This window comes from Crocodylus porosus, unplaced genomic scaffold (assembly GCF_001723895.1).
Source record: "Crocodylus porosus isolate Cpor-Errol unplaced genomic scaffold, CroPor_comp1, whole genome shotgun sequence".
Classification (NCBI taxonomy): Eukaryota; Metazoa; Chordata; order Crocodylia; family Crocodylidae; genus Crocodylus; species Crocodylus porosus.
The window spans coordinates 79,380,079-79,407,383 of record NW_017728947.1 but is presented as its reverse complement, the minus strand read 5'-3'; the positions used below and the strand labels follow the sequence as shown (position 1 = coordinate 79,407,383).

The window sequence follows — 27,305 nt, the reverse complement described above, 5'->3', positions numbered from 1 at the left end:
TGCCTCTGCATGAGAAGGGAGTTCCCCAGCCTGTAGGTATGGTGCGGGTTGTTCCTCCCCAGGTGCATCACTTTGCACTTGTCGGTGTTGAATCCCATCCTATTCTCATCTGCCCAACCCTGTAACCTGTCTAGGTCTGCTTGCAGCCTATTCGTCCCTTCTAGATGTTTATTCTTACATGCTTAGTAAATCTGATCTTGGTCAGAATGAAATTTGTGAACCTTTACCTTTTGGAAAGGCTACTCTGAACCCAACCTCATGATATCAGGAGATTTATATAGAGGTGCATTAGATCAGCACCAATATAAAGAAAATTGGCTGTATCAGAAATTGGCCTGATGCCACCAATAAATGCCAGTGTGTTCAGCTCATTCACAGGGTATGGCATTGAATGTAGTATCAGACTTAACTGATTTGGGTCAAACCATTTTATGAAACTTCCATTTTCAGACTCCTTCCTGGTTCAAGTTAAATCAGAGTCCCCCAGCATCCCAGCATGCTTTCCAGCTCTGGACTGGGCTGTACCATCTGCTCCAGAGAGGGGGGCTGGCCCGACCCCTCTGCTCCCTAGCTGGAGCAGTAAGGGCTGGCTGACAAGGGGAAGTGGGGGGCAAGCCCAGTTGGGGATGCAGACCAGGCTGCAGGGGGAAGAAGGACTGCTCCTCCAGACAAAACCCAGCTGGGGTCTGGGGCCAGGGAGGGGGGGGCCAGGGAGGGGGGTTAAACACCCCATTTCCCTGCTCAAACTTATTGCTGGCTGCAACTGTGGACTACAAATCCCAGAGGCACCTGGAACCAGAAAGAGGAAGTGATGAGTAACCCTGCAGAGTCCTGTTGTTGGAAGTCTGGATTTAAAATCCCAGAGATCTTGGGGCCAGCAGAAAGAGGAAGTGAACACACAGCAAGAGAGCCATGCTCTATTACCCCCCAGCTTCTAGTCTGAGCCGCTGTAGGCATGTGGCTGCATTTCCCGAATCAAAGGTAAATGTCTTTTCACTTCTGTTTCATTTTACTATCTGCAGTTTAGACTAACCTGCAAAGACTGAATCAAATCAGCCTCAGGCTTTTTGACTGTCTGTACCTAGCCTTCATATTTAACTAAAGGGTTTCCAATTAACAGAAACCTCCCAAATGGATCATCAGACCTATGTTTGATGATCATCTTCTCCTCCCCTTGATTTCCATTTTAATAAAGGGAGGGGGGACCCGCTGGATTTTTTAAAAACCAAGATGAGAGGTAGATTCTGCTTTAGTTGTTTTGGAGACAAGGATTTGAAATGTACCCCTTAAATAGCACAATATGAACCGTGATTTTTTCTGCTCCCTGGTAGGCACTTGTCCAGCAGAAAGTGGAAACCGAATACTAAATATCTCAGAGAGGGGATAGATTTTGGTTCTTCCTGAAGCTGGTTAGAAAAGAAAGTTCTGGTCATTGTTCACATTTAAAATAGGACTTCGCTCTGTGTGTGACCAAAGGGACAACTATGGATAACCAGTCACGTCATTTTTGCAATAATGCAGTAACTGCCTTCTTCCTAATTGCTGCTACACTTATAGATGTTTGGATCTTATTAATACAATTATACAGCAGCCAGGAAACAACATTGTTTCAATATGAAACCATAGCAACTGATAGTAACAGCAGATTTGCTATATTCATTACCAGTTACAGCAATAATACTTAGAACTGATACACTAATAATTATTCTACTCTGCACAAGGTAATAGTATTACTTTACTGCTATTTTGTAGTATCTTGCACTGGGCACCAATGCCTATTTAAAAATGTTAATCAATTAAATCTCAACTCCTTGTCCTCTTGGATCATGTACCCAAGTGTGATTTAATTTTCCCTATTTTACAGGTGGGTAAAAAAGCAGATAGATGTGTGGTCACAGAAAGAATCAATAGTAGAACTGTGAAAAGAATTCTGGAATCCCAACTTCTCATCTCCTGCTTTAACCACTGACCAATACTCTGCACTGTCCAGTGAAATGTCAAAGGAGTAGAAGCCAGCAATGCCTCCTCCCAGACAGACAATGAAAGCAGACAGTGTTTCAGGTATCAGTAATCCATTTATGTGCTTAGCTTGGATTATGTGAAACACAACAGGATTTTATATAGCACCTTTTCTACTTGATCTATCTCAAATCACTTTAAGAACCAGAGAGCTAAACACCAGCTCGCCATGAGTGCAGAAGGCAAGCATAGCAGCCATCTACAAGCAGCAGCAATGAACATCCAGCCAAGGAGACAATGCCCTGATTTTTTTAGTGTTTATACATCTTTATGCCATTACGGTAACATTGTGGTCACTCAGAAATTTGCAATCCAGTGGAACTAAAATTTACATTGTTCTGCCCCACTAACAGCTACCGCTTGAATTAAAGTTAGTAGTGTGTGGTGTAGGATGCCCAGCTGAACACCTATGACATAATCCTACTGTAAGTAGGGCCTTTGTTCCACTTGCCAATAATTTTTCTATTATAGTTTGATAAACAATTGGTTTAATTAAACAATATGCAATAAACTACTGCAATAAATGCAAATCATGTACATTAAAAACAGTTCATTTCTGGAAAAAGAATCTGTTGAGATTTAAAATCTAAACCCAGCAAATTTTAAAACCGGAATAATTTTTTGTTCCTAAGGACCTGTTCAGTATCTTCCAGGTCAAATGCCATAACTTTATGGTTTTTCTCTCAATTAAGTGAACATAGAACATTTAATATTCATAGGAAAAAATAATTCTTGCACAATATAACATCAAAATGACATATTGATAAGTAGCAGCTAATCTAAACTCTTTAATGCTTATACTTCCAGTGGATCCTACCATCACCCATTTTGGGCAAATCCCACCCTTGTTAGGTAGACACTACATTGTGCTCTTCAGAACTACACATTTGTGAGAACAGTTCTGTGACCTCAACATTTGACCTGCCCCTCAATGAATTCCATTCCTTCCTGCAGGACAGCAGAGATGTAAGGCTCCATATCTGGGTCTGGACATTAAAAATGCCCCCTGCATGGTCATGAATAACAATTAGGAGGAGATCTTCTCTGTTCTTTGTGTATCATTTCTCTCTTTAATATGGGAAGGGCTCGCTGAAGCCAGCAACTGAAATCCTAATCCACTGAGACCTTCATTACCACTGACAAAACTAGCCAAAGATGGCTCTTCAAGTTCAAAAGACACTGATAAGTCACAGTACAAGCTGCTGGCTGTTGTCCAGCATAAAATTAATGAAAAGACATCTAGCTTGGGCCTGTTCATCTTTAGAGAGTCATCTGCATGGCTAAATACAAACCTATGGGTTTTGATCTATTCCTAGTTAACATATCTCCTCACCTCAGCCACAGAAATGCTCCTTAGCAACTTGCACCTGGAAGAAGCCAGGGCAGGGTAGCACCTGCATTTTTACACGTGGTGTGGGAGGTGGCACTGGGAGCTTTAATTAGCGAATTCTGCTAATTATAAGTGCCCGCATGTCATGTATCAGCGTCCCCATGCATGCTGTGCTGAATAAAAGGCGGCAGGGTGCTTTGAACTAAAGCCATTGGAAGTGTTTTATTTCAAAGTGCCCCATAACATTTTTTCAGTGTAGAGATGAGTGGGAATGCTGATACATGCGACGCAGAAGGCTGCTGTAGTGCATCGATTTCCATGCCAGCAGACTCGAGCTTAATCCGATGCGCACATGTATAGGAGCCCTATAGAGATTAACTCATGAAGTAAGCTCCTGCCTACAGATTCCATTCTGCTCTTAGAGCACCAGACTTAACTTTGGTTATCAGATATAGCATTCAGCTAACTGGGTAAGTCCAGCAAAAATAGACAAAACAAAGGAAAAGCAGCAAAGCTTGATAAGCTGAGAACACCAGTTCCTTTCCACTTGAGCAGCAGCTGACCATGCTTTGCCCTAAAGCCTAGAGTGCGAATATAAAATTGGAGTGGTAGTTTTCCAAATTGATTCTCTTTCCAATCCAAATCTGCGTATTCAAGTGAATGACAAAACTTGTCTGGAAGAAGAAATTGGGTGACCAGATATTGCCTTACAGTACATGCAAAAGGATGATTTTTCTAATAACCAATGCCACAAACTCAACCTGGCAGAAAGAAATCCAGCTTGGCCTTTTTTGCCTTATACATTACTGCAGTGCTAATGATTTAGAAATTGGAACTAAGCTGACGACATTTTCCTGATGTGCATGATGGAATAAACTCCAGATGACTCTCCCAGAGCTGGATTGGATATGCACAAGCTAACAACAGAAAAATAATTAGTTTTTGGTGTCAATTAGAAGAGCAGATATGGCACAGTTATGAATCGATTGATCTGTGAAGTACAGAGGTGCCATTTTTGGATACCCTTTTCTGTTTATACATGCCTTGGGAGCTGTGGGTTTCAGAAATAAATTCATATACAAATAAATGAAATCACAAGTGCACAGTGTCACACTTTTCCCAGTAATGTTAAAAAAGACCTCTCACTTTTAGAGTTAACATAGTTTCAATTGCTTCAGCTAGCTGTGTGCTGGCTCTCTGTGGGTTAATAAGAGAAGTTCTTACAGTTAAAGGCTGGCCTGTAGAGAAGTTGTTTTTAAAGTTGTTTTCAAGTGAAGAAGCCACTTTACTGTCTGTCCTATAAAACAATTCTAGAAGTGAAATGAAAATGACAAGGTTTGTGAGTACTTTACCAGCTGCAAAATTTGTCTCTGTTAATAAGTTATACAGGCAGCTTATGACTTCCATACTGCAACCCTGCTTTCAGAATGAGAATGAGAATGTCTGTAAAAGCTTTTTGCCCCTTTGTGGAATTCTCTCCAGGAAAGGTTAGAAGGGACGGAGGAGAACGGGGGGTGGGAGTGAGAGAGTGCGAGGGAACAACATCTTACGAACAGAGAACAGAATCACATAACAACACTGGAACAATGGACTCCAAGACACACTGACAAGACAGATGGACACAGACAAGACACAAGTCGCTACCAAGAAATAAAAAAGAGCAAGAACAAAACAAAACAAAATATATCTATAACACTGAGGCTGCAGAGGTAGCCAATGGTATTGGCACAACTCATTCAAAAAGAAAAGGAAATTATAACTCAACTAAAAATAAAAATTAAAAATATATCCCCCAAAATTGTACACTACAGACTTGCTGGGTTAGCCTGAATGCGTAGCTCTGATGAAATACGAGATGGCATCATCACAGCCCATGCATAGATTAATGAAGGCCACGGTTAGTTAATCAGCTAAACTACAGCATGCCACAAAAATGATCTCACACTGACCCAGAAATAAAAAAGGTACAGATATTCTGCACTTGCAATAAAATTCTTTTTATGCCATCTGCAGTTTGAAGATGCTTTATTGTTGGAACACTTTCTTTGGGGGGAAGGTTTTTTTTTCCCTTCTGGCTTTTTTTTTTAAATTAAAAAATATAAAAAAACAGGGAAGGGACTGGAGAGATAAGGTCTGTGCATAAGCGAAATAAGGAAGTAAGGAAAGAAAAGGCAGAATAAAAAGAGAAGAGGGCAGGGGTTGATTCTTCATTCTTTTGCACACAACTTTCTTGGGATGTCTTTGTTTTAATCTGGAAAATTGTTTTGTTTCTGGGTTTTTTTAGGATGGCAAGAAAAGATTTTGTTGCCTTTGTTGAATTGCAGATCGATCTATATCTCGCTCTTGAGATGATTAAATCATTATTTTGTTGGAGTTACTCCAAGTAATAGAAATAAAAAATGTACAACAATGGTTTTAAAAATTAAAAAATAGCAGTATGGCACCATTGTGATTCAAAATATATAAACAATAAGCAAAGGAAACCAAAATATCAATCACCAAAAATTCATGCGGCACAAGATGAGGTGAAACGACAGAAAATGTTCTTCAAATATATACAATGTATATATCTATCTATAGATACACAAAGCTGGATGTGTATATATTGATGGATATACCTGTATAATTTTTTTATTCTCCCTGCCCCACCCTTCCCCAAGGATAACTGGTAGATGAAACAGTTGATTAAAAAAAAAAAAACCAAAAGAAAGGAAGAAAAACCTCCAACGGAAAATAAAACATGTTTTGTTCACCAGGAAATAATACTATCATGCATCCGTCCATGTCAGCGGATGCTGGTGCTAGATAAGGGCATGAATTTCTGTGTAAACAAGTGATTGGATGATAGGGGCGTTCACTGATACTGGTCTTACAATACTGCAGTAAATATACATATATCTAGGGATATATGTATACTGTATTTAGTGTATACATAGAAATAAAATCCTATGGGGGGGTTTTGGGGCTTATATAGGAGAAGGATCAATATGCTGAAAACAAAACTCCAAATAAAAATAGAACAGAAATAAATCCTACAAGGCATCTGCATGATTGATTAGTAAAACTTGGCCTTTTCGTTTTGGTTTGACCATAACAACATCTGTAGTTGGGAATTTCCATCAAACAGTCCTTTTTGCGATATACACCACCCCCTGTAATTCTGTCCCAGGGTGATGTCCCACAGTTCAAGCCCTCATACATGTGGCCTAATCTTGTATTCTCCCTGCAAGCCAGTTGGTGGATGAAGGAGGAAGAAGTTAAGCTCTCAATACCATTTTACTTTGGCCACAGTAAATAACAACCATTGAAGTGCATTTTGGAAACAGAAGCAAGGCGGAAAGGATGTTATTTGTGCTTAAAAAAATGACCCATGTCAGGATTTCCTTGGGTCCTTTCTGTTTCTCAAGCTTCACTCAGTTTGGATCCCTTTTGCTGGGTGTGTTTGACGTACTGAGTTCAACACAGTACATTTGGGCCCAGCTCTTCCCACACTGAAAGTAATGGATGTCCCAGAGCAGAGCTGGATGGAAATGTCTAGATGGAACACAACTGTGTGGGAAATACCAATGTGTTAAGCCTGAAGTGTACTGTTTATACATACCGGGTTTGAGAAGCTTTCTCTCAGAGGATCCTGATGGAAGCAAAGTTTTCAACTCTGGAGATACCCATGTAGTGAGAAAACAGGGTCCGTGATGCTGGGGAAGACTCACTGATAGACTGCTGGAAGGATGGGAGAGCCTAGCATCCTAGCAGGGCCCACAGCTCCAACACAATCGCACCTGGACTCTATCTTGGAACTGGGAGCCTAAAAGCTGTGGGATACCCACCTGTAACTGCGGCTTGGCATTTATCTTCAGAGCAGGGATCCCAAAAGCTCTAAAAACCCTGGCTGCATCCAGGACTCAAAGCTGTCAGGTTCCCACCTGAAGAACTGGGATGTGGAGGCTCCAAGTCCAGCAACAAGGTCCCAGGGTCAGTGCCTGTGAGACACTGCACCAACAAGGCTATCAGGGAGCTACACAGCCTGCTCAGTGAAACTTACATTATTGTCAGCTTTACTGGCGGTGCTAGCAGTAAAACTGACAAGAATATCAATTTTCCTGGCAGTTGCAGGGTCCAGGGAACCTATTTCATTGTGGAAGCACTATATTAGGTGCTTGCTGGAATTTCCAGTTTGTGGGAAATGTCAAGAATTTTTGTTCTCTCTCCAATTCAGAGAGAGAGAAGTTGGTGAAAAATCAAAATTTCCTGAGAGAGCCTGTTCCTCAGCTGTCTCTTCAGAGTGACCTAGACAAATTGGAGGATTGGGCCAAAAGGAATCTGATGAGGTTCAACAAGGACAAGTGCAAAGTCCTGCTCTGAGGAAGCAACAATCCCATACATACACAAGTACAGACTGGGGGCTGAGTGACTGGGCAGCAGCTCTACAGAAAAGGACCTGGGGGTTACAGTCGACAATAAGCTGAATATGAGCCAGCAGTGTGCCCTAGTTGCTAAGAAGGCTAATGGCATACTGGGCTGCATTGGTAGGTGTGTTGCCAGTAGGTCAAGGAAAGCGATCCTTTCCCTCTATTCAGAACTGGTGAGGCCACATCTGGAGTACTGTGTTCAGTTTTGGGCACCCCACTACAGAAAGGATGTGGAGACATTGGAGAGAGTCCAGTGAAGAGCAAGAAAAATGGTGAGGGGGCTAGAGCACATGACTTGTGATGAAAGACTGAGGGAACTGGGCTTATTTAGCCTAGAGAAGAGGAGACTGAGAAGAGACTTAATTGCTGTCTTCAACTGCCTGAAGTGGGGTTTGAAAGAAGATGGAGCTAAGCTGTTCTCAATGGTGGCAGATGACAGAACAAGGAGCAGTGGTCTCAAGTTCCAGCAGGGGAAATTTAGGTTAGATATTAAGAAGATTTTTCTCACTAGGAGGATAGTAAAACACTGGAATAGGTTACCCAGAGAGGTGGTGGAAGCTTCATCCTTGGAGGATTTCAAAACCTGGCTAGACAGAGCTTTGGCTGAGATGCTTTAGTTGGGGATGGTCCTGCTTTGAGCAGGGAATTGGACTGAATGACCTTCTGAGGTCCCTTCCAACCCTGTTTCTATGATTCTATGGATGCACAGGCATTTAAGTGTGTGTGGGGGGTATATTGGCTCCAAAGATGGAAGCAAGGTAACATTCGGTTTTCCCGACCCAAGAAGGGACGAGTTGGTGTTAAGAGGATTTGTCAGTGGAGGAGAGAGCAGCAAAACAAGTGTCCTGGGGATCCCGCTGGAGATAGACTTTGGAGAAGACAACTTTCAAATCCCACTAGTGCTCCAGAGAAGCAGGGTGGTGCAGGTCACAGGTGGGATGAGCTGAATCAGCACTTCCCTTAGTTTCCCTAGCTCTACTTCCTTCCCCCCCAGCCCTCTGCATGAAAAGCATTAGGCTGGTTCCTTGAAAGTCTCTACTGGAAGGGACTTTATGTCCTGCTAATAAATCTAGTGACTTTGATACACTTTCCAGTGTAAGGGATTTGCACATTGGCACTGGAGGAAGCTGCCTGATTCTGGTTCATAAGGCAGAATAGTGAGTGAGTGTTGTGTATGTGTATTTACATAGAGAGAGGAATGTTCTTGTTGTATGTAGGTGCATACATACTGCACACACACAAAAGAAAGAGGTGCTTTAACATGTCAGAGTTACAAAGCAAAAAACAAAGCATTTCTCTTGCGTGTTTGCCACACTAAATCCCTCCTGGGAAAAGCCTACTGTCTGATTTGACCGTGTCGGCCTCATCTTTTTAAGCTTTTTGGAGGAATGGAACATACTGACTAAATTCCTCTTGGAAAAGATGTCTAAGAAATTCAGGCTAGTAAGAGTTAAATGCTGGCAGCAAAACTGGATAGAAACGCATGAGCTATATCAAACCATAGACCTGAGAGGTTTAAATCATAGCTGTGGACCATCCTGAGACATTATTTTACAGGGTTTTGGTTTACTGGCAAAACCGTGGTCTCACTGTTTTGACTAATACTGTAAGCGTGTTGGGCTGCAGTTCCAGCTGACTGCCCAATTATCCACATTTAATATGAGTCTGTCCCCAAGGGTTATGCTAAAGACTAAGGACATATTTAATTGTGGAAAGGGTAATGATGCTGGGTTAGACAAGCAGCTGTAAGCAAGTAGAATTGCAATCCTCAGGGCACTGAGGGCTGGTTTTGGGGCACATTGAAGTTTGCTCCTTTTTTTACTGGGGGCATGCAAATACCTTCTAGGTCTGAGGGCATCTGTCAGTAGAGATTTTTCCTTACAAATTATCCAATCCATGATTGTAGCTGAGAAAGCTGTGCCTCTTTCTAAACTCAAGGCACTGGACCCAACTGTGAAAACGTTGGAAATCTGAACCAAGACCTAGATTGAACTTCACCAAATCCTCTAGGACAAGCCAGAGCAAAAACCTGGGACCAGGCAATTGTGACTTTTGGTATGCTTAAAATCCATACTGAGTACATGTGGATCTTGGGAATGTAAATCATGTGAGTTTAAGAAAAAGGGAATTCACCCCTACTGCAGAGAGAGAAAGAGAGATGTTAAAGAGAGAGGTAGTCTCTCCATTGTGGGTGACATCATTCCTTGGGCAGAGGGCCCACAGTGCCATAGGGGCCACTAATATTACATTAAGACTCTACACAGAATGCAAAAGGGATCTACAGTTAGAACAACAATGGCTTTTCTGACATGCTTTTTGGTAAGCTTCCTTTTATACTAATTTATGGTGCTGTCCCTTTTCAGGTGCACTCACTTAGGTATATGAATTTATACAAAAGACGGTTCTGAGCTACATTAGAACAGGACAGAATTTTCAGGGTTATAAACCGGGTTTTAAATTAGGGGCTCAGTTGCCATGCTGGTTGCAGCTGAGTTTGGTTATTTCTTTTTTTACCCATTATATTCCTTTAAGGAAGCAGGTTAGAGTTATCTGCATTCAGATTAGCTGCACAGTGGGATTTGCATTTGGATTTAAGAAAGCATCAGGCTATGGGGCAAAGGAGCTAAAATCTGCCAGGAGGTTCTTGCAAGATTTTTGCCTCCAAATAGAAGCAATCTTGTGGCTGACTCTTCTGCTTTTTTTTCAAGCATGCTGAAAGCAGAATCTGAATCTTGGTGGGGTGAATGATCTGACCCAGTGCCAAAACCAGAGGCATATATTTGGATCTGAGGATTTAAGTCTGACTTGTCTGAGGCCAGAAAGTCTTCAATTTTCAGGATGAAACACTCTCTTTGCCTTATCTCATTGTGCTTGAGTATTGAACAGCAGTGTCATATCGCATCTCACAGTTGCGAGAGGGAGTTCAGTCACCTTTGTGTTACTGCATTGTAGCTTTGAGGGTGACGTGAGGCCAAGTCCTGGTGTTTGGCACAGGCTCAAGGGCTTTTAAGACTGCATATTATCAGAGCAGCAAAAAGGAGCCTGAACTGGGTTAGTCATTTCATTTCCAATTTGCTGCAAAACTGAACAGGAAAGCCACAGGGTGGTGTAAAATACACTGACCTGTCAGCAGAACAGGAGGAAGCAACTATAAAAGAGCTTGATAAAAAAACACCAGAAAATACAAGTGAAACAATTGGCTTCTTTTCTCTTGCTAATGTATCCATTAAAGCCACAGATCCCTGCAAACAGCCAAATCTTCTAGCTTGGGTGTTGGTAACCTGTGGCTTGCAGGCTTACTCTGGACCACAGAACCACTGGATCCAGCTCATGGACGTGGGGACTTCAGCACCATTCAGTAGCCAGGCACTTTGGCTGTGGGTGTTCTCTCTGGACCACCGAAGAGACAAGCCATGGTAGCTCCCAGATACCTCTGACCTAGGGTGAGTCATTCTGTTCTGCAGCTGAAAGAGCTTGCCTGCTCTTCTTCTAGCTCAGGAAGAGGAAGAGTACGGAGTCGTCCCCCACGCACCCACCACAACAGGATTCTGTTAAGTAGGAAGGATTGCATCAGGGATCCATCATCATGGAAAGCACTGACCATCCTGCATGGACAGGAAGCATGGATACTGCATTCTCCATCTGCTTCTCCTAGCACTAGGGCTTGATGGCTTGATTTAATATTGGTGCTTACGCAGAGGGAAAGAGGCTCTCTATACCATTCTTCTCCACTGACTTTGCAAACCAGTGCTTCTGTGAGCAGGGCTTAACTCGAAATACGTAAGTGCGTTTGTTCAGCAAAAGCTACCTCACAGGGCATGACTCACACACTCTCTGGGCAGCTCCAGCTCAGTGCCAGTATAAACTCCAATGGGTCATCATACCCTGTTCAGTGAAGCATTTAGCAAGGGTTATGTATTTTACTAATGAAGCGTATCAGAAAAAGAGGATTTCAGCGACATTTTAAAAAGCACTTAAATTGATTTAGGGACCTAAGTTTCACTGACTGTCCATGGGACCTAAAGGCCAGATATGTAAAGGTATTTAGGGACCTGAAGATAAAGATAGGTCCACGGTGGGATTTTTAAAAACAAGACATAGGAAGCAAGCTCTGACCTGTCCCCCGGGTGAAGAAGTTGTTCCCCTAACTCTTGCAGGGAGTAGAGGAGACCGATGTGAAGGGCTGGGGGCAAAAGCAGCAGAGCTCAAACTCTCCTGGAACACCTTAGGAGGTGCTTGTGTATGTGTTTTCCAAACAAAAAAATTCCAACCACCCCTGCCTTAGATTACAGCTGTGCATAAGTAAAGTATGTCATGTTGAATGTCTGCTTACACTCTATTTCTCACAGAGTGAGAATGGCAGCAGCTTTGAAGGCTAGTTGGGGAAAGGGAAGAGGCATAATAAGTCATATTATGCTGAGGCACCCTGGGGAAGGAGAGTTCAGCACGAGTCACAGGCAGTCCCCTTGCAGGAAGGGGGTGAGGAGAGAGGGCAGTCTACCCTGGAATGCTGAAGGTTCCAACCAAAGACTAACACTCTGTGTGTGACCTCCTATACGTTCAAATTAAAGCTGATACAAAGCAGCCACAAAAACGTTCTAAATTTTTTCGAACAACATCTTTGTGGCTGGCTGACCACTTTTTTGCCTGGCTGGCCAATTTTAAGTTGCAATAATTACTTGGCCTGTAAATAAATACTTTGCAGGACTGACACACTTAGAAACCACTATCAGAAGGAGGCGGTTGTCATGGCTTGACCATGACAGGAGAATGGGAGGAGACTGTATCCTCATGAGTATTTTGTACAGCAAGATTTGAAGTGGCTCTAGAAAGCAGGGTTGCCCTCTATGGCAGTACCACAATGTGTACAAAAATTATATGAAGTCATTCAACATCAATGTAGAAAGCTGAGAAGAGTATGTAGAATCCTGTCCGATCTGGAGAGAACTTCTGGCACTGGGTGCAGCATAATATAAATCTGCTTTGATCCAGAGGATGGAAGCAAAGTGAGAAAGAAGAAAGCAATGTGCTGTAAACTTGGACTCCAGCTCAGGCAACATATGGTTCTATGAAACTTGTAGCAAGCTGTGTTGCTCTCAAATTGGGTTTGTCAGCCACAAATGGATTCATCAAGCACTTAACTAGACTTCTTGCATGTACACCATGATCCAGAGGATCAACAGTTCCTTGATACCCAATTTTTTCCGGCAATTAGCTAGTTATTGCACAGTAAGTGTAGCATGTCAGGGCCTAGGTCACATAGGTTCTTTATGAAAACATTGCCCTAAGCAATTTTTCTTAGCAGCTTGCTTCTTGAGGCTTTGCATTTGGAGTCATTCACAGATGTCATGAGTCAGTTTACTGATGTCTCCACAGCACAATTCATCATCATGGAAGTAGCTGCTAAAGGCATAGTTTTCAACAACTTACTTGTATAGCTTGTATGCACAGACCTTTATACTGATCTGAAAGGATGGAGAGAGGGCAGAGGGCCATGTAATTTGCTAGTATCCACCTGTCTATTAATGCATTTCCTGCTTCCTTGTTCCTGTTTCACTGTGGAATTTCCTAGCTACAGTGCAAAGCAATTTGAAGTTATTGAAGAACCAAGTTCTACACAAAAATGCAGGCAGAATATGAAAGGTGGATAAGAAATATGAAAGCACTAGCTTTGGGTGACTTTTATTGTTATTATTGTATTAATCGAAAAGCTTCAAGAAACTATGAACAGAACATTTTATGGGGGGGGGGTTTAGCAGAAAGAAAAATAACTTGAAAAAAAATAAACCAAAGTAAGAACAAACAAAGCAAAACAAAAACAATAAACTAAACAAACTATTTATGTGTTTCACCTTTAAGGACATAAGAGTCTAATCAAACTCCATTTTTTATGTACACAGAAATTCGATGATATCTGTTCTCTATTATATAAATGCTTAACTCATGGCAAGCCTCAAAAAGAAGACTTGAGAAAGTCTGTGAGAAATAAAATAGATCACAGTTGCCTGCTGGATAACACATCATATATATCTCACCAGAAAGAAAAGCCATCAAACCATCAAAATGTATCTGGGTCGAAAAGGAGAAGTTGAGTCAGTTTCAAAAAGCTACAGTTCAGTTGACTCTTCAGTGGATACATTTTGAAGCATCACTGCAGATAACATGGTGGGGCTTAATACTAATTTTGCATTCACTATGCTGTAGTGCTGCCCAAGTTTTCTGGGCACACAGGGAACAAAATTAGTATACATATTTTACCATGTTAACTGCGTTCAAATCCCATGGACAAATGTACTCTTGCGGCACATTCTTAGAACAATTAATGAGGATTAAACAATGTTGACAATTCATTATTGCTCCACTTTAGCTTCTTCTTCTTTTCTCAATCTCTCTCTCTCTCAAGCATTCCCTTATCTCCTTTCTAAACCTTTAGTGTCTGCTTTGGATAACAGCAATTTTTCCTCCCCAAATGAGCCAGCACAATAACTGCTACAAATCTGTAGCACAACTGTTAACTCTTAATTAATCATGGGCTGGTTCCAGGATGTTTGGCCTCCTGTGAAGCCAGCTTTACATTAACTGAGAAGTGATTACATTTCTGTTTTTTCAGTGCCAACTCCATGGGATCGGATGCTTGGCTGTATACGTCTGTATTTTATATACAGTATGTATGTATATGTATATAGATATATATACACACATATTACATATACATATATAGGGATATATATGTATACATTCACACACACACATATATATATATGTATGTATTGTTTTTTGCAAATGAAATAAGAAAGCAAGCAAAATGAGACTGACCTGTCTTACCTGTGCTTGGCTCACATTCAATGAAGTCTTCGTCATCGCTGGAACATTCAGCTGATGAAACGATGTCATCTGTTGTCTGGTACATGAAAGAAAGGAGCAAAGAAGAGGGGAAAAAAAGGGAGGAAAGTATTAAGATGATTGGTATTGCAGAGGCTGGAACAGAGGCAGCTTACCCCTTCAGACATGTTTTAAGTTTCATCTTTTAAAATGTTTATCGTCTGCCCAATATTCCAGGTATACCTATGCAAATGTACCTCCAGTGCTGGATTCTGTTATATCATGTACAATTCTTATGCTGTGCTGCTGAATATTTCAGGCAGGTATAGGCACAATGTTCCTGCTGTGCCATTTAACCTGTGTGTGCTGTGCTACTGAATGTACTAGGAACATCTGAGTAAAACACATACTCAGTTGACCCAGATACAGTCAAAAGAACCAGGCACGTTTACTTAAAATGCTGACTGTTGTTTTGCAAATACAGTATTGCCCCAAAGCAAAGGCACACATGCCATGTGTTGAACATGTCAACATACTAGGCACATACAGGCTGAATGCATTAATTGCATGGGCAAACATACCAGACAAATTCAGGTAACAGGCTGAAAGTACTGCTCCCTTCTGTTTAGCTGAAAGTACTGCTCCCTTCTCTTTCTCTCCCAGCGACTCTCCCCTGCCTCCCCACAATCAAAAAACCAAGCATACCAGGTAGCTACACATCATTTGTACTCAGACTGAGGGCACCTGTACCTGTTGCAATGGGTTATATACCAAGATAGACCAGACCTGCTGCTGCAGTGCTAACTGACCTAGGTACAATGGTTCTGCTGAATGTTTCAGGTACGTCCACACAGAACAAAACCTGTTTGGCTGCTAAACATAGAGTGGAGTGTTAATGTCTTAATGTAATGGATGTAGGATAGCCAGTGGGGTAGAAGGTCTGCCACTTTAATGCTTGAGCCAAGTGAAGAATATCTCTGGCCCTTTGAGTTTCAGTGCATTACTCGCAGTTTCCAGCTGGTATTTTTTTTGCTTCTTGTCTAATTAATGAGCAGCATGTATTGCATTGTGCTAGGGAGAAGTGTAATGGCGTCTCTCCCCAGCAGCAACTCCTTCTTGTAATTGCTGCAATTAGTTGAATTGGTAATGTGGACCATTAGGAAAAGTCTGTGGCAGCCTCTGGACACAGGTTATAACATTCCTGCAGACAGTACAAAATTACCCTGGCTCAGCAGCATCAGCTCAACCTCTGGCTCCTGCTGAAATAGTCTCTCTCCCCTATCCTTCCCTTGTGTGTAGCAGAACACTGCCCATTAGACAGAGCAACTGCATCAGTGAAAGGACTTACAAAGAAAACACCTTGCTGGGGCTGCCATGAATTGCTACTCACCTCTCTGACACTCCAGAGAAGCAAAGTGACCCTCAGAACATTGTATTGAGATTTAGGTAGAGAAAATATTTATCCTGGGGCCTTCAGGCCTTTACAAATACCCCAGTACCTTGTCCCAGAAAAAGACTCATTCTCTCTCTTCTTTTCACAGGGAACTCTCCTTTACCTTCCTTGCTACTCTAAACTTCTGTGATAGGGACAGACATTCAAAAAGTCTGAGCCTGAATTGATTCAATCTTCACAAGTTAGTCTAACCTGCAAAGCTTGAACTGATTTCAAAGTGGACAGACATTCCCTTTTCATTCTAGAAACACAGGCACATGCCTGCAGTGGCTCAAGCTAGAAGCAGGGGGTGGGGAGGTGCTAGAGCAGCCTTCCCTTCACTTCCACAGGGCTGTGCTGAGGGTGGGGCACGGCCAGGCTTTGGCAGGACGCTCTTATTATTCCCCAACTCCTGAGCTGCCCACCAGGGAATGTTTATCACCCCTAACTCAACGTTTATCAACCCATTAAGAAAACAGAGCCTGTCTCCATTAACTAATGGAGCTCTTCTTAAACAGCTCTTCTAAAGATGGAGATTAACCTGTTGATTAGCTCCAAAAAGCCTGTCTGCCTTTGTTGTCTGCCACATCAGGGACTGTAACCAGCATGTGATATACTAGCTAATGCTGAGCCATCTGTCTAAGGCAGAGGGGTAGAGGAATAATCCCTGCTTAGCAGGGAGAAGACAGGCAAACGCTCTGTGCCTGCAAGTCTCTGCCGGAGCTGCAGCCAGGGAGCAGAGAGGAGGGGACAGCCCTGCTGTGGGGCAGAGAGACCAGCCTGGAGAGCATGCTGGGATGCTGGGGAAGTCTGGTTTATCTTAAACCAGCAAGGGGTCTGGGACATTGCATAAACTGGTTTGACCCAAATCAGTTAAGCCTACATTCAACCAGGTTCAGTGCGCTGAAACTGGTTTCTGTGTAATGTCTGTCCCTAGCCCCCAAGTGATCAGGCAGTGCCAGGTTCTTTACCCAAATGTATAGAACCTCTAGCCTACTTAGCATAGAGCCTGCTGGACTTGGTATCAGGAAACCCTTCCCCTTTCTGTCTTCTGCTGCAAACACATACCTCCCTTCCCCATGCTCTTTGAACCGAGTGATAGGCAGGGCCTAGGACAGGCAAATGTGAGGCACATCCAGCTGGCCAGAATTATCCTGCCTACACATTGCTTCCATTGATCATTTCCTAAGCAGGGTTTTTATGAGGAGAATCTGCCATGTGAACGGCATGTGGCTGTTCCGCCTGTTAGTGTAGTAAAAACCCCTTTTAAGTTGTTGCTGCCTGGTATGCCTGATATTAGGTCTAAACCAACATTCCTTTGCCTCTGATTTCAGTGAGTCAGGATTGGTTACAGACTGTAAGTAAGAGCAACAGGATGAAATTAAGAAGTAGAAAATAAAGGTTTAATATCTATAAGAATGGGAAGGAACGGGAGCCATATCATGCAAATCATTTAAACTTGCACTGGATCAGCAGAGCACTAGAAAACATTTTATAGGGCAATATCTCACAGTGGCAGCTGAGGGATGGACTACATGAAACTTTCTAAGACAACGGATCAGAGGATTAGTTATTTGAAGTGATGATTGAGCATGTCTAGACTACATATTATATTCTCTTTGAATATGGAAACAAATTTCCTAGGAACTGGCTTATGGTGATATAATTTTACTCAGGACCTTTTTTGCACTGGACTTTAAGGACATCCTGAGATGGTTTAAGAGACAGAAAAATGTAAGAAACATGTATATAAAGAGGAATTTAGCTGACCTGGGGATCAGTTGTTTCTTTAGCTAAAATGGCAGCTTCTCTTGGGCATGCAAAATAAAGAAGGACTGAACTCAGTTGAAATCCTAGAGCTAACTTCTCACTCTAAATATAAAGTGGGTTTGATGCCAGTCTGTGCAGCAAGAGGTATCAAGGAAAGGGATATGCAAGATGTATGTTCAGGTCATGCAGATGTATTTTATGGCATTGGTTATCTCAAAGGATGCTAAGCTATTATGGAAGCAATACCCAGGGAAATGGTATGCTCCAATCTTGAACTGCAGCTGCCTCTTGGGGGACATGTCACCTTTTTAACTTCAACATTATAAAATAATTTGCTACATCAAGCAAACAGCATTGTATTGGATATGCAGGGGGACTGCTAATTAGGTAGAATGTAATTAAGATTTAGATATCAGACACCCATACACTTAGGATTGTTAATTTCAAGTTTTTTGTTTCAGAAGGAAGAAAACTTTTAATTGGAAGAATTCTGACATGGACTGCTAAGGACTATGAGGAAAGTACAGAAGCTATCAGAGGACCGCAACTCCTAGAGCACTAGGTTTTCTGTGGAGGTCTTTGCTCAAATCAGAAGATTTAACAAGTTCACAGGGAAGATGTTACAGCTAGAGAAGTTATCTGAGGACCTTTAATGATATGAATATGGAATCACATCCATTATAACAGCCAATATGGCTTAGTCATTTTCCTGGAGAACACTTGCAACAGCTGCTTTTTCCTATTGCTGTCACCGTCCTTTGCAGAAGCTGACAGCTGAAGAACTCTGAAACACAGCATAAGTTTGGAGTGAGACAGAGATGCAAAGACAGTGGGACTGGTGTGTTTTAGTCTTTCAGTTCCAAATCCAATTGAAAAAGCAGCTCAAAGTCTACGCATGCTCCTAGAGAAATGCTTGATGGAGAAAAGATTCTCAACTCAAATAATTCATGGGAAGTGACTTCTCTTGCTGGGAAAGAAGGTCACAAATAGCAGCCTGATATTATGCAAAATGCAGAGAAGTGACTAACTCTGGCCCCATTATTCCTGCTAAATGTGACTGGTGGCACTTTCCCGTATTCCAAGTCGGCTCCCCAAAGCCCTCACACAAATTCCCTGGTGCCCTCGTCCTTTCTTCTCCTGTGACTCCAGAATGAGACACAAACAATACTCACTTATTTTTTTACCAGAACTATTGTCAGTACTGAGACCTCCAGGAAGGCCAGGAGAAACTAATTCACTCACTAGTCTTGCTGGAAAATATCTTGTAATTTTCCCCCCAGGGCTTTCTACTTCTCTCAGTCACTATCCAATTTTCCAGTGGCAGCACCTGCTACTTTCCATGAAGCTTTAAGTCACATATCCAAAACATGAGCCATCCTCGCTGGATGCTAGCCTTTCTGTGAGAAGATGTAGCAACTTCCCAGAGATTAAAGTAGAGCAAATAGGCGATATAAATCTTGTACGAGGGAACAGTCACTTTGGGCGTTTATACACATGGTGCAGGGCACTTTACAGCATGTCAGAGCAGCCTCAATGTATGTGTACAGGCACCCTTTAAGACCATCCTCTGAAGCCAGCATGGTTTTCACCCGTGGATTCAGAAGACAGCATACCCTAGGGGACAATGAGCACAAAACTGCCAAGAACTCCTTTTTTCTTCCCTTGAGCTGCCACCAACTGATCATTTGTAAAAATCATCTAACCAGTCTACGCTTCACATTCCTCATTTGCAAAATGGGGCTGATTAAACTCTGTCTCAAGAGGACTGTGAGGATTAATTAGTTAACACTGGTCTAGTGCTCAGAAGTTGTTAAGTGCCAAGTGTTATCATCCATGGGCAACTGCACACTAACAGCTTCAGGTGCCTAATTACTCCATAAGGGCTTTATAGTCCAAATGATATGAACAAGATATTTCCCTTGAATCTAAAGAAAATTATGTTTGTGCTTTCATTTGGGAGACGGAGAGAAAGAAAATATTTGCCTATCCTGCATATTAGCTAAATTCTATATTAAAAAGAATAATTCACACTATCATATTTTAAAATATGTATTTCATTTTTTTAATCCCAGCATTGAAATTACTTGGCCCTGTATTAAGGACCATAAAACTAAAGATAGGTATTATAATAACTTTCAATAAAATTTCTCTCTGGCAGGAACCCTTTTTATTCCTTCCCTGAAAGATTTTTTATTGCATTTATATTATTATTTTTCCCTCTCCCTCTCTCCAGTGTTTATTGAAATTACCTTGGAATAAAACCTGGGCAGGAGAAAGCACAAAACTCAGAGTCCACCCTTGAGGATTTATGGCCATATTTACCTTCAAATTCCCTCAATTTCACAGAACTGACTCCTCACTCCTTCCAATGAATTATTGTTTCTGTAATCACCTCCTTCTAATTATTCACTCAAAGAGCCTCTTCAATCTTGCCTTGGTGATGGTTTTGCATCTTTGTTCATTACTATACATCACTAGTATTGAGAGCAAAGTCTGGATGGCACGGCAAGGCTTGGTCAAGACAATTTCTTTCCCTTCCTTTCCTTTTTAAGAGCCCGAAGTCCCAATTTATGCTTCAGACTCACAACCTTTGCCCCTTTGTTCCATGCAAAGTGGCAGGCTCTGAATCTCCCAGCACCCAGAATATAATACTTTTTGGTCATCTTGCTCCCTGGGTGTACTATTATTTGATGGGGATTAAGCACAGGATGAAATAAGTCCTGCCACAGAACAGCTTTATGAAATTATAAATAACACAGCTGAGAATGATGGTGTTCTCATTCCTAGTGAGAAAGAAAAGAGAAGGACCCATAAATATCCTCCAAGTCCAACAGACAAACTTCTTTACAGTACATTTTTGGCAGTTGCTTCACTCTATAAAGTAGGATTAAGTTCTCCTAGGTGCCTGGCTTTTGAGTCTAGCACATACCCTGTTCCTACTCCAGCAGTGCATTTGAAATGCATCGTTCAGTATGTTAGCAAGTTAGAAGTACAGAGCTTGGTGGCATGGAGAACCATAATTTATATTTAATTGTACGATGGTCTCAACGCAAAACCTCAGACCCAAACTTTTGCAAGTGTTGGAGAAGTTTGGTTGTAGTCATTTCAACTTTGCATCACCTTCCATCTCTGTTATGAACTGAAACCCAGTATCAGCATTCTCCTTACAAATCCAGTAAACTTCTGAACTGAGTCACTTGGATGTCTTTTCACTCCCATTCTGTTGTATTTCCTAACTCTGTGTCAGACTACAAGTAGTGATATTCCATGAAAATGACAGGGCTCAGGATACCTGCTACCCTGGCCAGAATTACTGAGCAGAGGGCATGTATCTTAATCTCTCCTATGATACACTAATACCACATAAAAGAGGCCTGGTCGATTAGCTGTTGGCTCTTTAAGCACAGCCCTAACACACTATTTGCAAGTGTTTCTATAGAATGGGAATCCTAGGTTGTCCTGCCTATGCCTTGTGGCTTTAATTTGATTCTCATTTTTCCATTTCATCTTTGTTTACTAAATGCCTGGGAAGTGGTTATGTTATAGCATGTCTGGGAGATTGAACACGGGACAAATTCAAGCAACTGCATTTAAATGGAAGTAATGTGCAACACACCAAAGAAGGATACTTCAGATGCATAGCTTGTAACATGATACAGCACGGAAAAAGATGCTGCAGTTGATGGGCTCTGTATGCACAGCAGAGTCACTATTTCAAAGAACAGGGGATTGATAGTTCCTCTCTCTCTCCAGCTCCTCTGAGGCTGACGCCAGAACAAATGGACCAAGTTCTCTGCTGATGAAAACTGGTATTGGTGTCAGTGGAGTTGCATCAGTTTACAACAGCAGAGAACACAGCCCATTGCATCTCACTGCAGACACTTCAATGCAGAAAGACGTAGACAAATTGGATGGAATTCAGAGAAGAGCAACTGCAACGATGAAGGGACTGGAGAGATTTATGGATGAGACAAATTTGGCAAAACTAAACATCAGAGTTTGGCTTAAGAAGGACTAAAGGGGTCATGATAAATGTTTACCAGTAGTTCAAGGGCATAAGCAACATCAAGAAGGAAGAGGAGATATTTAGAGTGCTCTATTGGATTAAATTAAGAAAAGGAACATTTAGAAATTTAGGATGACTGTCAAGAAAACATTCTTGACAGTGAGTTCTGTTAGACTGGAACAGTCTCTCCAGGGGACTGCTGGAAGCCATCAGTGCTGAGATAAAGCTGCCATACAAGTCATTCATCCCTGAATACAATAATATCAGTGTACAGGCTCCAATGGATAGTATTTTGTCCCTTTTATCTTTAATCTAACTCAGTCCAAGTTAATCTGGTGATTATATCATGGTCATCACAATGTACCATAAAACCTCCTTATCCATGTCTTTTGCCATTTCAAAAACAGGTGGTAAGGCTGTCCAACATAGATTCTGAGCTATTTACACTTCACTTCAAGCAAAGAGATGTCATTGCCAGAGGTCTATGTGTATGAAAAAAACCCCATTCTTACAGCCCATGGGTCCTGACTGACTGGAACCAAGTCCTTAACCAACATGCATATACTCTTCCACATTAACCCAGCCTCCACACATTTCCTGCCTGTGCGATCCTGGCTGGACATAAATGATCAAACCTATCTGTTGTTGAATTATGTCATTAAGTAGACATCAGAATAGAGCAATCCCATGAAACAAAATCAGCCATTCAGTCATTACCACAGTAAACAAGAGATTAAATAACTGCATAGTTAAGTTAAAAAAGGAAGAAAAGCTGTTCCCCCACCCCACTGTCCCTGTGTGTGTCAAACCCACCATCATGGGCAATATTGCTTAAAAAGCGCCTTGAAAGTTGAATTAGCCCTTTGGAAGCACAAAGCCTGATTCAATGGAATCAATAGTTCATTAAAACTGTAAAGCCAGCCTCTTCTTGACCAGTTTTGGTGCCAAGTACCAGGGGCTTTTGTTCTGATCCTTAAGCCATGCAAAGACAATGGAGAGGAAAAAACCCCACTGTTTCTGCTGCCTTAAGCCTTTTACATCCATCTGCTGTGGGTGGGAAGGACAACGGAGTTTGTGAGGGGGAGGGCACTGAGGGGACAGAAAAGAAGTGGGGAGGATTAATCTGTCTGTTGTTCAAGGCACCCTGACAGAGGAAAGAGGAGTATTGAACCACAGCAGCTTAACCAAACTTCAATGTACCTTCCCAAAAGCAGGAAGAATGTAATGCTACGTGGTGTTCTGCTGATAAGCAAATCCTTCTAAATCCTTTCAATTTATTTCTTGGCCTGAAGAAATTACATATTATTTAGGAGCTAAATAAATAAATAAAAACTCATCTCCAGGAATCTAGATTGGGTGTTTGTTGATCTCTCTCTCACATTCACACACTCTCTTCCCCCCACCCTGCCCCCCATTTTCTCCCTTTTCCTAGTACAGCAGTACCCACTAACTCATGATGCGATTGAGTCTGCCAGCATTTCCATTGTAAAGACCTCAGTGCAGCCTCCAGAGACTGTCAGGGGTTCAGAGCTCAAGTATAAAATATCAATTCTTGGTTAAAACCCAACAGATATGCCAGGGAGGAGGTCCATCCCCCACCCCACCCCCTTTTAAACCAATCCCTCCTCTTTTGCATTAATTTAGTTTCTTTTAAAGAGAGATCTTCAAGACAAACAAAGCATATATATTTTTAAATGTTGCTGTCTGAATGCTGTGCTACTAACATCTCTGAGTTGGAAGAATTTTCAAGATATATTGTAATTTTTATCAATTAATACCATCGGTTTCCTCTTTTTGAGTTTGTTCACTTTGGGAGAGTGAAGTGAGATCAATTTCCCTTCCTCAGTCCCAGTGCACATAAAGTAGATGCACATGTTCTAGGGAAGTCATTGTCAACCTTTTTAGACTCAAGGCTCGTCTCCATAATGTCTGTGAATGGAGTGACAACACATTTCAAAACTCACTCATTTTTATGGTGGTTACCTTCTTGAAGAGGGGCCAGTCAGTGGGAGTGGGGGAGCAGCCAGGCATATAGAGCCTGAGCCTACCCTTATCTGCTTATCTCCTCACACTTCCTGAGCCACACTTCAATGGATCTTGTGGCACCCCAGGGAGCCCCAGCACCCTGATTGAGAATCACTGCTTTAGGCAATCAATATGTCAGATATGGGTGCTAAAGGATAGGCAACTAAGTACTGATATAAAACACAGATAAAAATAAACAGAGATGTGCACACAAGCAGCCAGATTTTCAAAAGTGCTAAGCCTCCACCAACTTCCCAGCAAAGTTAATTTAATTTGCTGGGGGCACAGAACTTTTGACAAGCAAGCAACCTATTTAGAAACCTAACTTTAGGGTACCTCTTTTTGAAAACCTTTGGCCAGGACTATTTGGAAAGTGTCTCCTAATTCTCACTGAAGAGATTGCCCAAGGGGAGGTGGAGGGAGAGGCAGGGGGGAAAGGGGAGAAGGGAGGGCAGAGAACAGCTTATGCCACGTGAAGGTTTTCTAGTAGGCTTTAAAAATGCCTTAATTTCCACCATCCAAAGCAAAATAACTGACTGCCCTGAGTAGCACAGGTTGCAACCTCTTCTGTAAAGCAGATAGCGCCGTCTACCAATTACAGCAGAATACCAGGAGTCAGCCTGCTGGGCTTGATCTTCCTGCCTCTGGCACAGATTTGCTGTATGACCTTGCGCACGTCACTTCACCTCCCTATCTGTTTACCCATCTAGAAAATGGGATGAGAATTATTTCTCTCCCTCCTGGGCATGTCGTTAGCCCCTTCAAATACTTTGAGACCTTTCGATCAAAGTCTCAGTTCAAAGTTTTATTAAATTAACAAGGGGAAGGCTATATTTCAGAGAGCTGGAGATGCAGATGGTCCAAGCTGCATGAGCTGCCCTTTTAAGACTCAGCTTCTAGTGAGAGTAAATAGGCTCTTTCCTCACAAGTTAGCCCTGCACTTAATAACTGTGTCAGAAGAATATTTTTCATTTACACTTTGCTCCTTGCTGGAAATCAATATGTCGTTTGCTGGCATTTTCTCCTGGACATCTTTATTTAGCTTGTCTTTTCTTCCTTAGAGGGGAGGGAGTTGTGTTTGATTTTGTTCTGTTATTGATCGGATCATTCTGAGGAAGAAATAAATAACTAAATACAGCACAGTGGCTTTAATGACAATCTTTTAAGCCTCAAGATCTCCTCACCATGTTGCTTCCCTTCCTAACAGGTGATTTAAAAGAAGCAAAATCTATAAACTAAGATTACTATGCAATAAAAAGAAAGAGGCAGTCACATATACAATTTAAGCTGCATTTCTTTTTATGTGCTCATTAATAAAACCACTTGGGTCCTGTTGCTATTTTTAAGGAAGTGCAAATTTCACTGTCGCAGCACCTAGTGCTAAGATCTCATCAGAACTTGTGAACTAACCTGGGCAGTCCCAGTTAGTAATTGGATAGGTAAGACCTGCCAGGGAAAGAGTCTATAGATGGAATCTAAGCATTGTATCATCTGTACCACAGTAGAATTCGAATGTGTCAAAAGTGACATGCCCTTAAGGCTCCAATACTGCAAATCACATGAGGTGAACAGTCCCCAGTACCCTGACAGCAATAAAACTCCATGCGGGCAAGAGTTCTTAACACCCTTTAAGATCAAGTCCAACATGACCAACAAGTAGACCAAAGTCCAGTTTAGCCTTAAAGGGTGCTATGCCATGGCAGGTAGCACATTTCAGAGAAGACGTACAACTGAGAAGTCCTGAACAATTAGCATTAAAAAAACCATAGTACATTTCATGAGCAGAAGACATGACTCTTGCTAAATCCAAAGTAGGAGGCTATATTTAGCATCTTTAAACCTTACAACTCAACAAAACCTTCTTTTCTTTATGTATTACACAATGGTGTAGTGCTGTTGTGCACAGCCAGACGGCCACCATGTTCCATCCCAGATACGGCTGCATTTCAGTTGGGATAAACTGACCCTTAAAATTTGTGAAGTGCTTTAGTATCCATCTAGCATGAAAGGTAAAATACCAATGTAAAATACAATTATTGATGCTTGTGAATGGCTCAGCAAGTTGCTAGCAATTCATTGTGTATCCCTTAATACATGCAGTCCAGTGTTATAAAAGGTTCTGTTGTCAGGATTGTTTTACTTAACACTAAAGTAGTGGGGTATTTTATTCATAAAGTAACAGTAAATGTAATAGCTTTGAATAAATGCGCCTTAAAACAGTTTCTGCAATTATGGTGTTTATAAGTACCTCTGAGTCCAATAAGATAAACATCTATCTTTGAATATTCACATTAAGGCACTAGACTGCTCTTTCCAGAATTAAATCTTAGCTGAACAATGTGCTGTTAACACACTTTATCATTCCTTACACTTTCTTCTCTTTCTCTGCACACATTAATGCACTCTCAGCAAATGGAATTTAAATACTGTTACTCACAGGGCACACATATTAGCACATAAGGTGGGTCTCCAAACACCTCTAAATGAAGAATAAATATGCACTCATTTCTAAATATCTTTGCCCACTGGATACACATTAATATGTGGAAATAGTCCCTGAATACCTTTACAGATCACATACACATTAACAAACAAGACTAACTTAGAAGTGCCCAAACACAGAGCATATACATTAAAAGGCCATAAATAGATTTAGTAGCTAAACAACAAATGTGGTCATAAATGGGGCTAGATCTTAAACTCTTGTTTGATATAACAGAGGATGGACATTAAAACTCAAGGTTATTCCAAAGCAGACTGATTTTCAGATCTTCGAGTACCTGCAGATGACAAGAGCTCAACATCTCTGAAAACCAGAATGTAAATACCTATGTATTATCTGTGCTTTCTAAAAATCTCCGTCACATTTTTATTTGAGTAGTCTACAGACATTAATTAATTTAAATAGGGAATCACTCTGATTCCCCTTGCACAACTAGTGAATTGAGACAGCGAGAGGCTAAATGACTTGTTCAAAGTCCTCAGGAAGTTGTGATAGAATAAGAAGTAGCATTTTGCCTTGTTCTGCCTAACAAAGTTTTGCAGCCAGAGATCTGGTGGCTAAGAGTGAAAAAATCATACTCCTGGCTGACACCATTCACCTAGCAAAGCCCCCTATTTGAAAGCAACTATTCTGCCAAAAGAGGGCTCTCTGCTGGCAGGATTTCTGTCACTTAGGCTAGAAACAGACTTCATCAAATGAAGTGGATTAGCTGTGCTGCAATGTGTCATAGCACAGCTGATCTGTTTCACTGGATGAAACACATGACCTCTTGTCTCATACTTGATGGTGCAGAACAAGGAGAAATGTGATCTCTGGAGCCAATTTTGGGTGAGTGGTGAAAGCTTTGATTTCCCCACTCAGACAGATCCATCCCTCTGCAATTGCATGAGTGAGTCTAGTGGAATCCTGCCTTCCCTGCTCAATCAGACTTGCTCCTGTGAACTTGGGGTCTGCCTGAGTGGAGAACCCCAATTTTCCTGCTTATGGGT

General features: G+C 41.7%; 1 protein-coding gene across 9 annotated transcripts in view; it reads right to left on the bottom strand.

Moving 5' to 3' along the window:
• The window catches only part of NRXN3 (neurexin 3), a 1,400,777-nt gene that overhangs the window by 40,601 nt on the left and 1,332,871 nt on the right, over positions 1 to 27,305 (bottom strand). For 5 of the 9 annotated variants that reach the window (XM_019552167.1, XM_019552163.1, XM_019552160.1 and 2 more), the window contains one exon: positions 14,575 to 14,659. In XM_019552167.1, coding sequence (XP_019407712.1) covers positions 14,575 to 14,659 — 85 coding nt within the window. The remainder of the gene's footprint in view (positions 1 to 14,574; positions 14,660 to 27,305) is intronic. The other 4 variants (XM_019552159.1, XM_019552164.1, XM_019552166.1 and 1 more) reach the window with 1 other exon arrangement.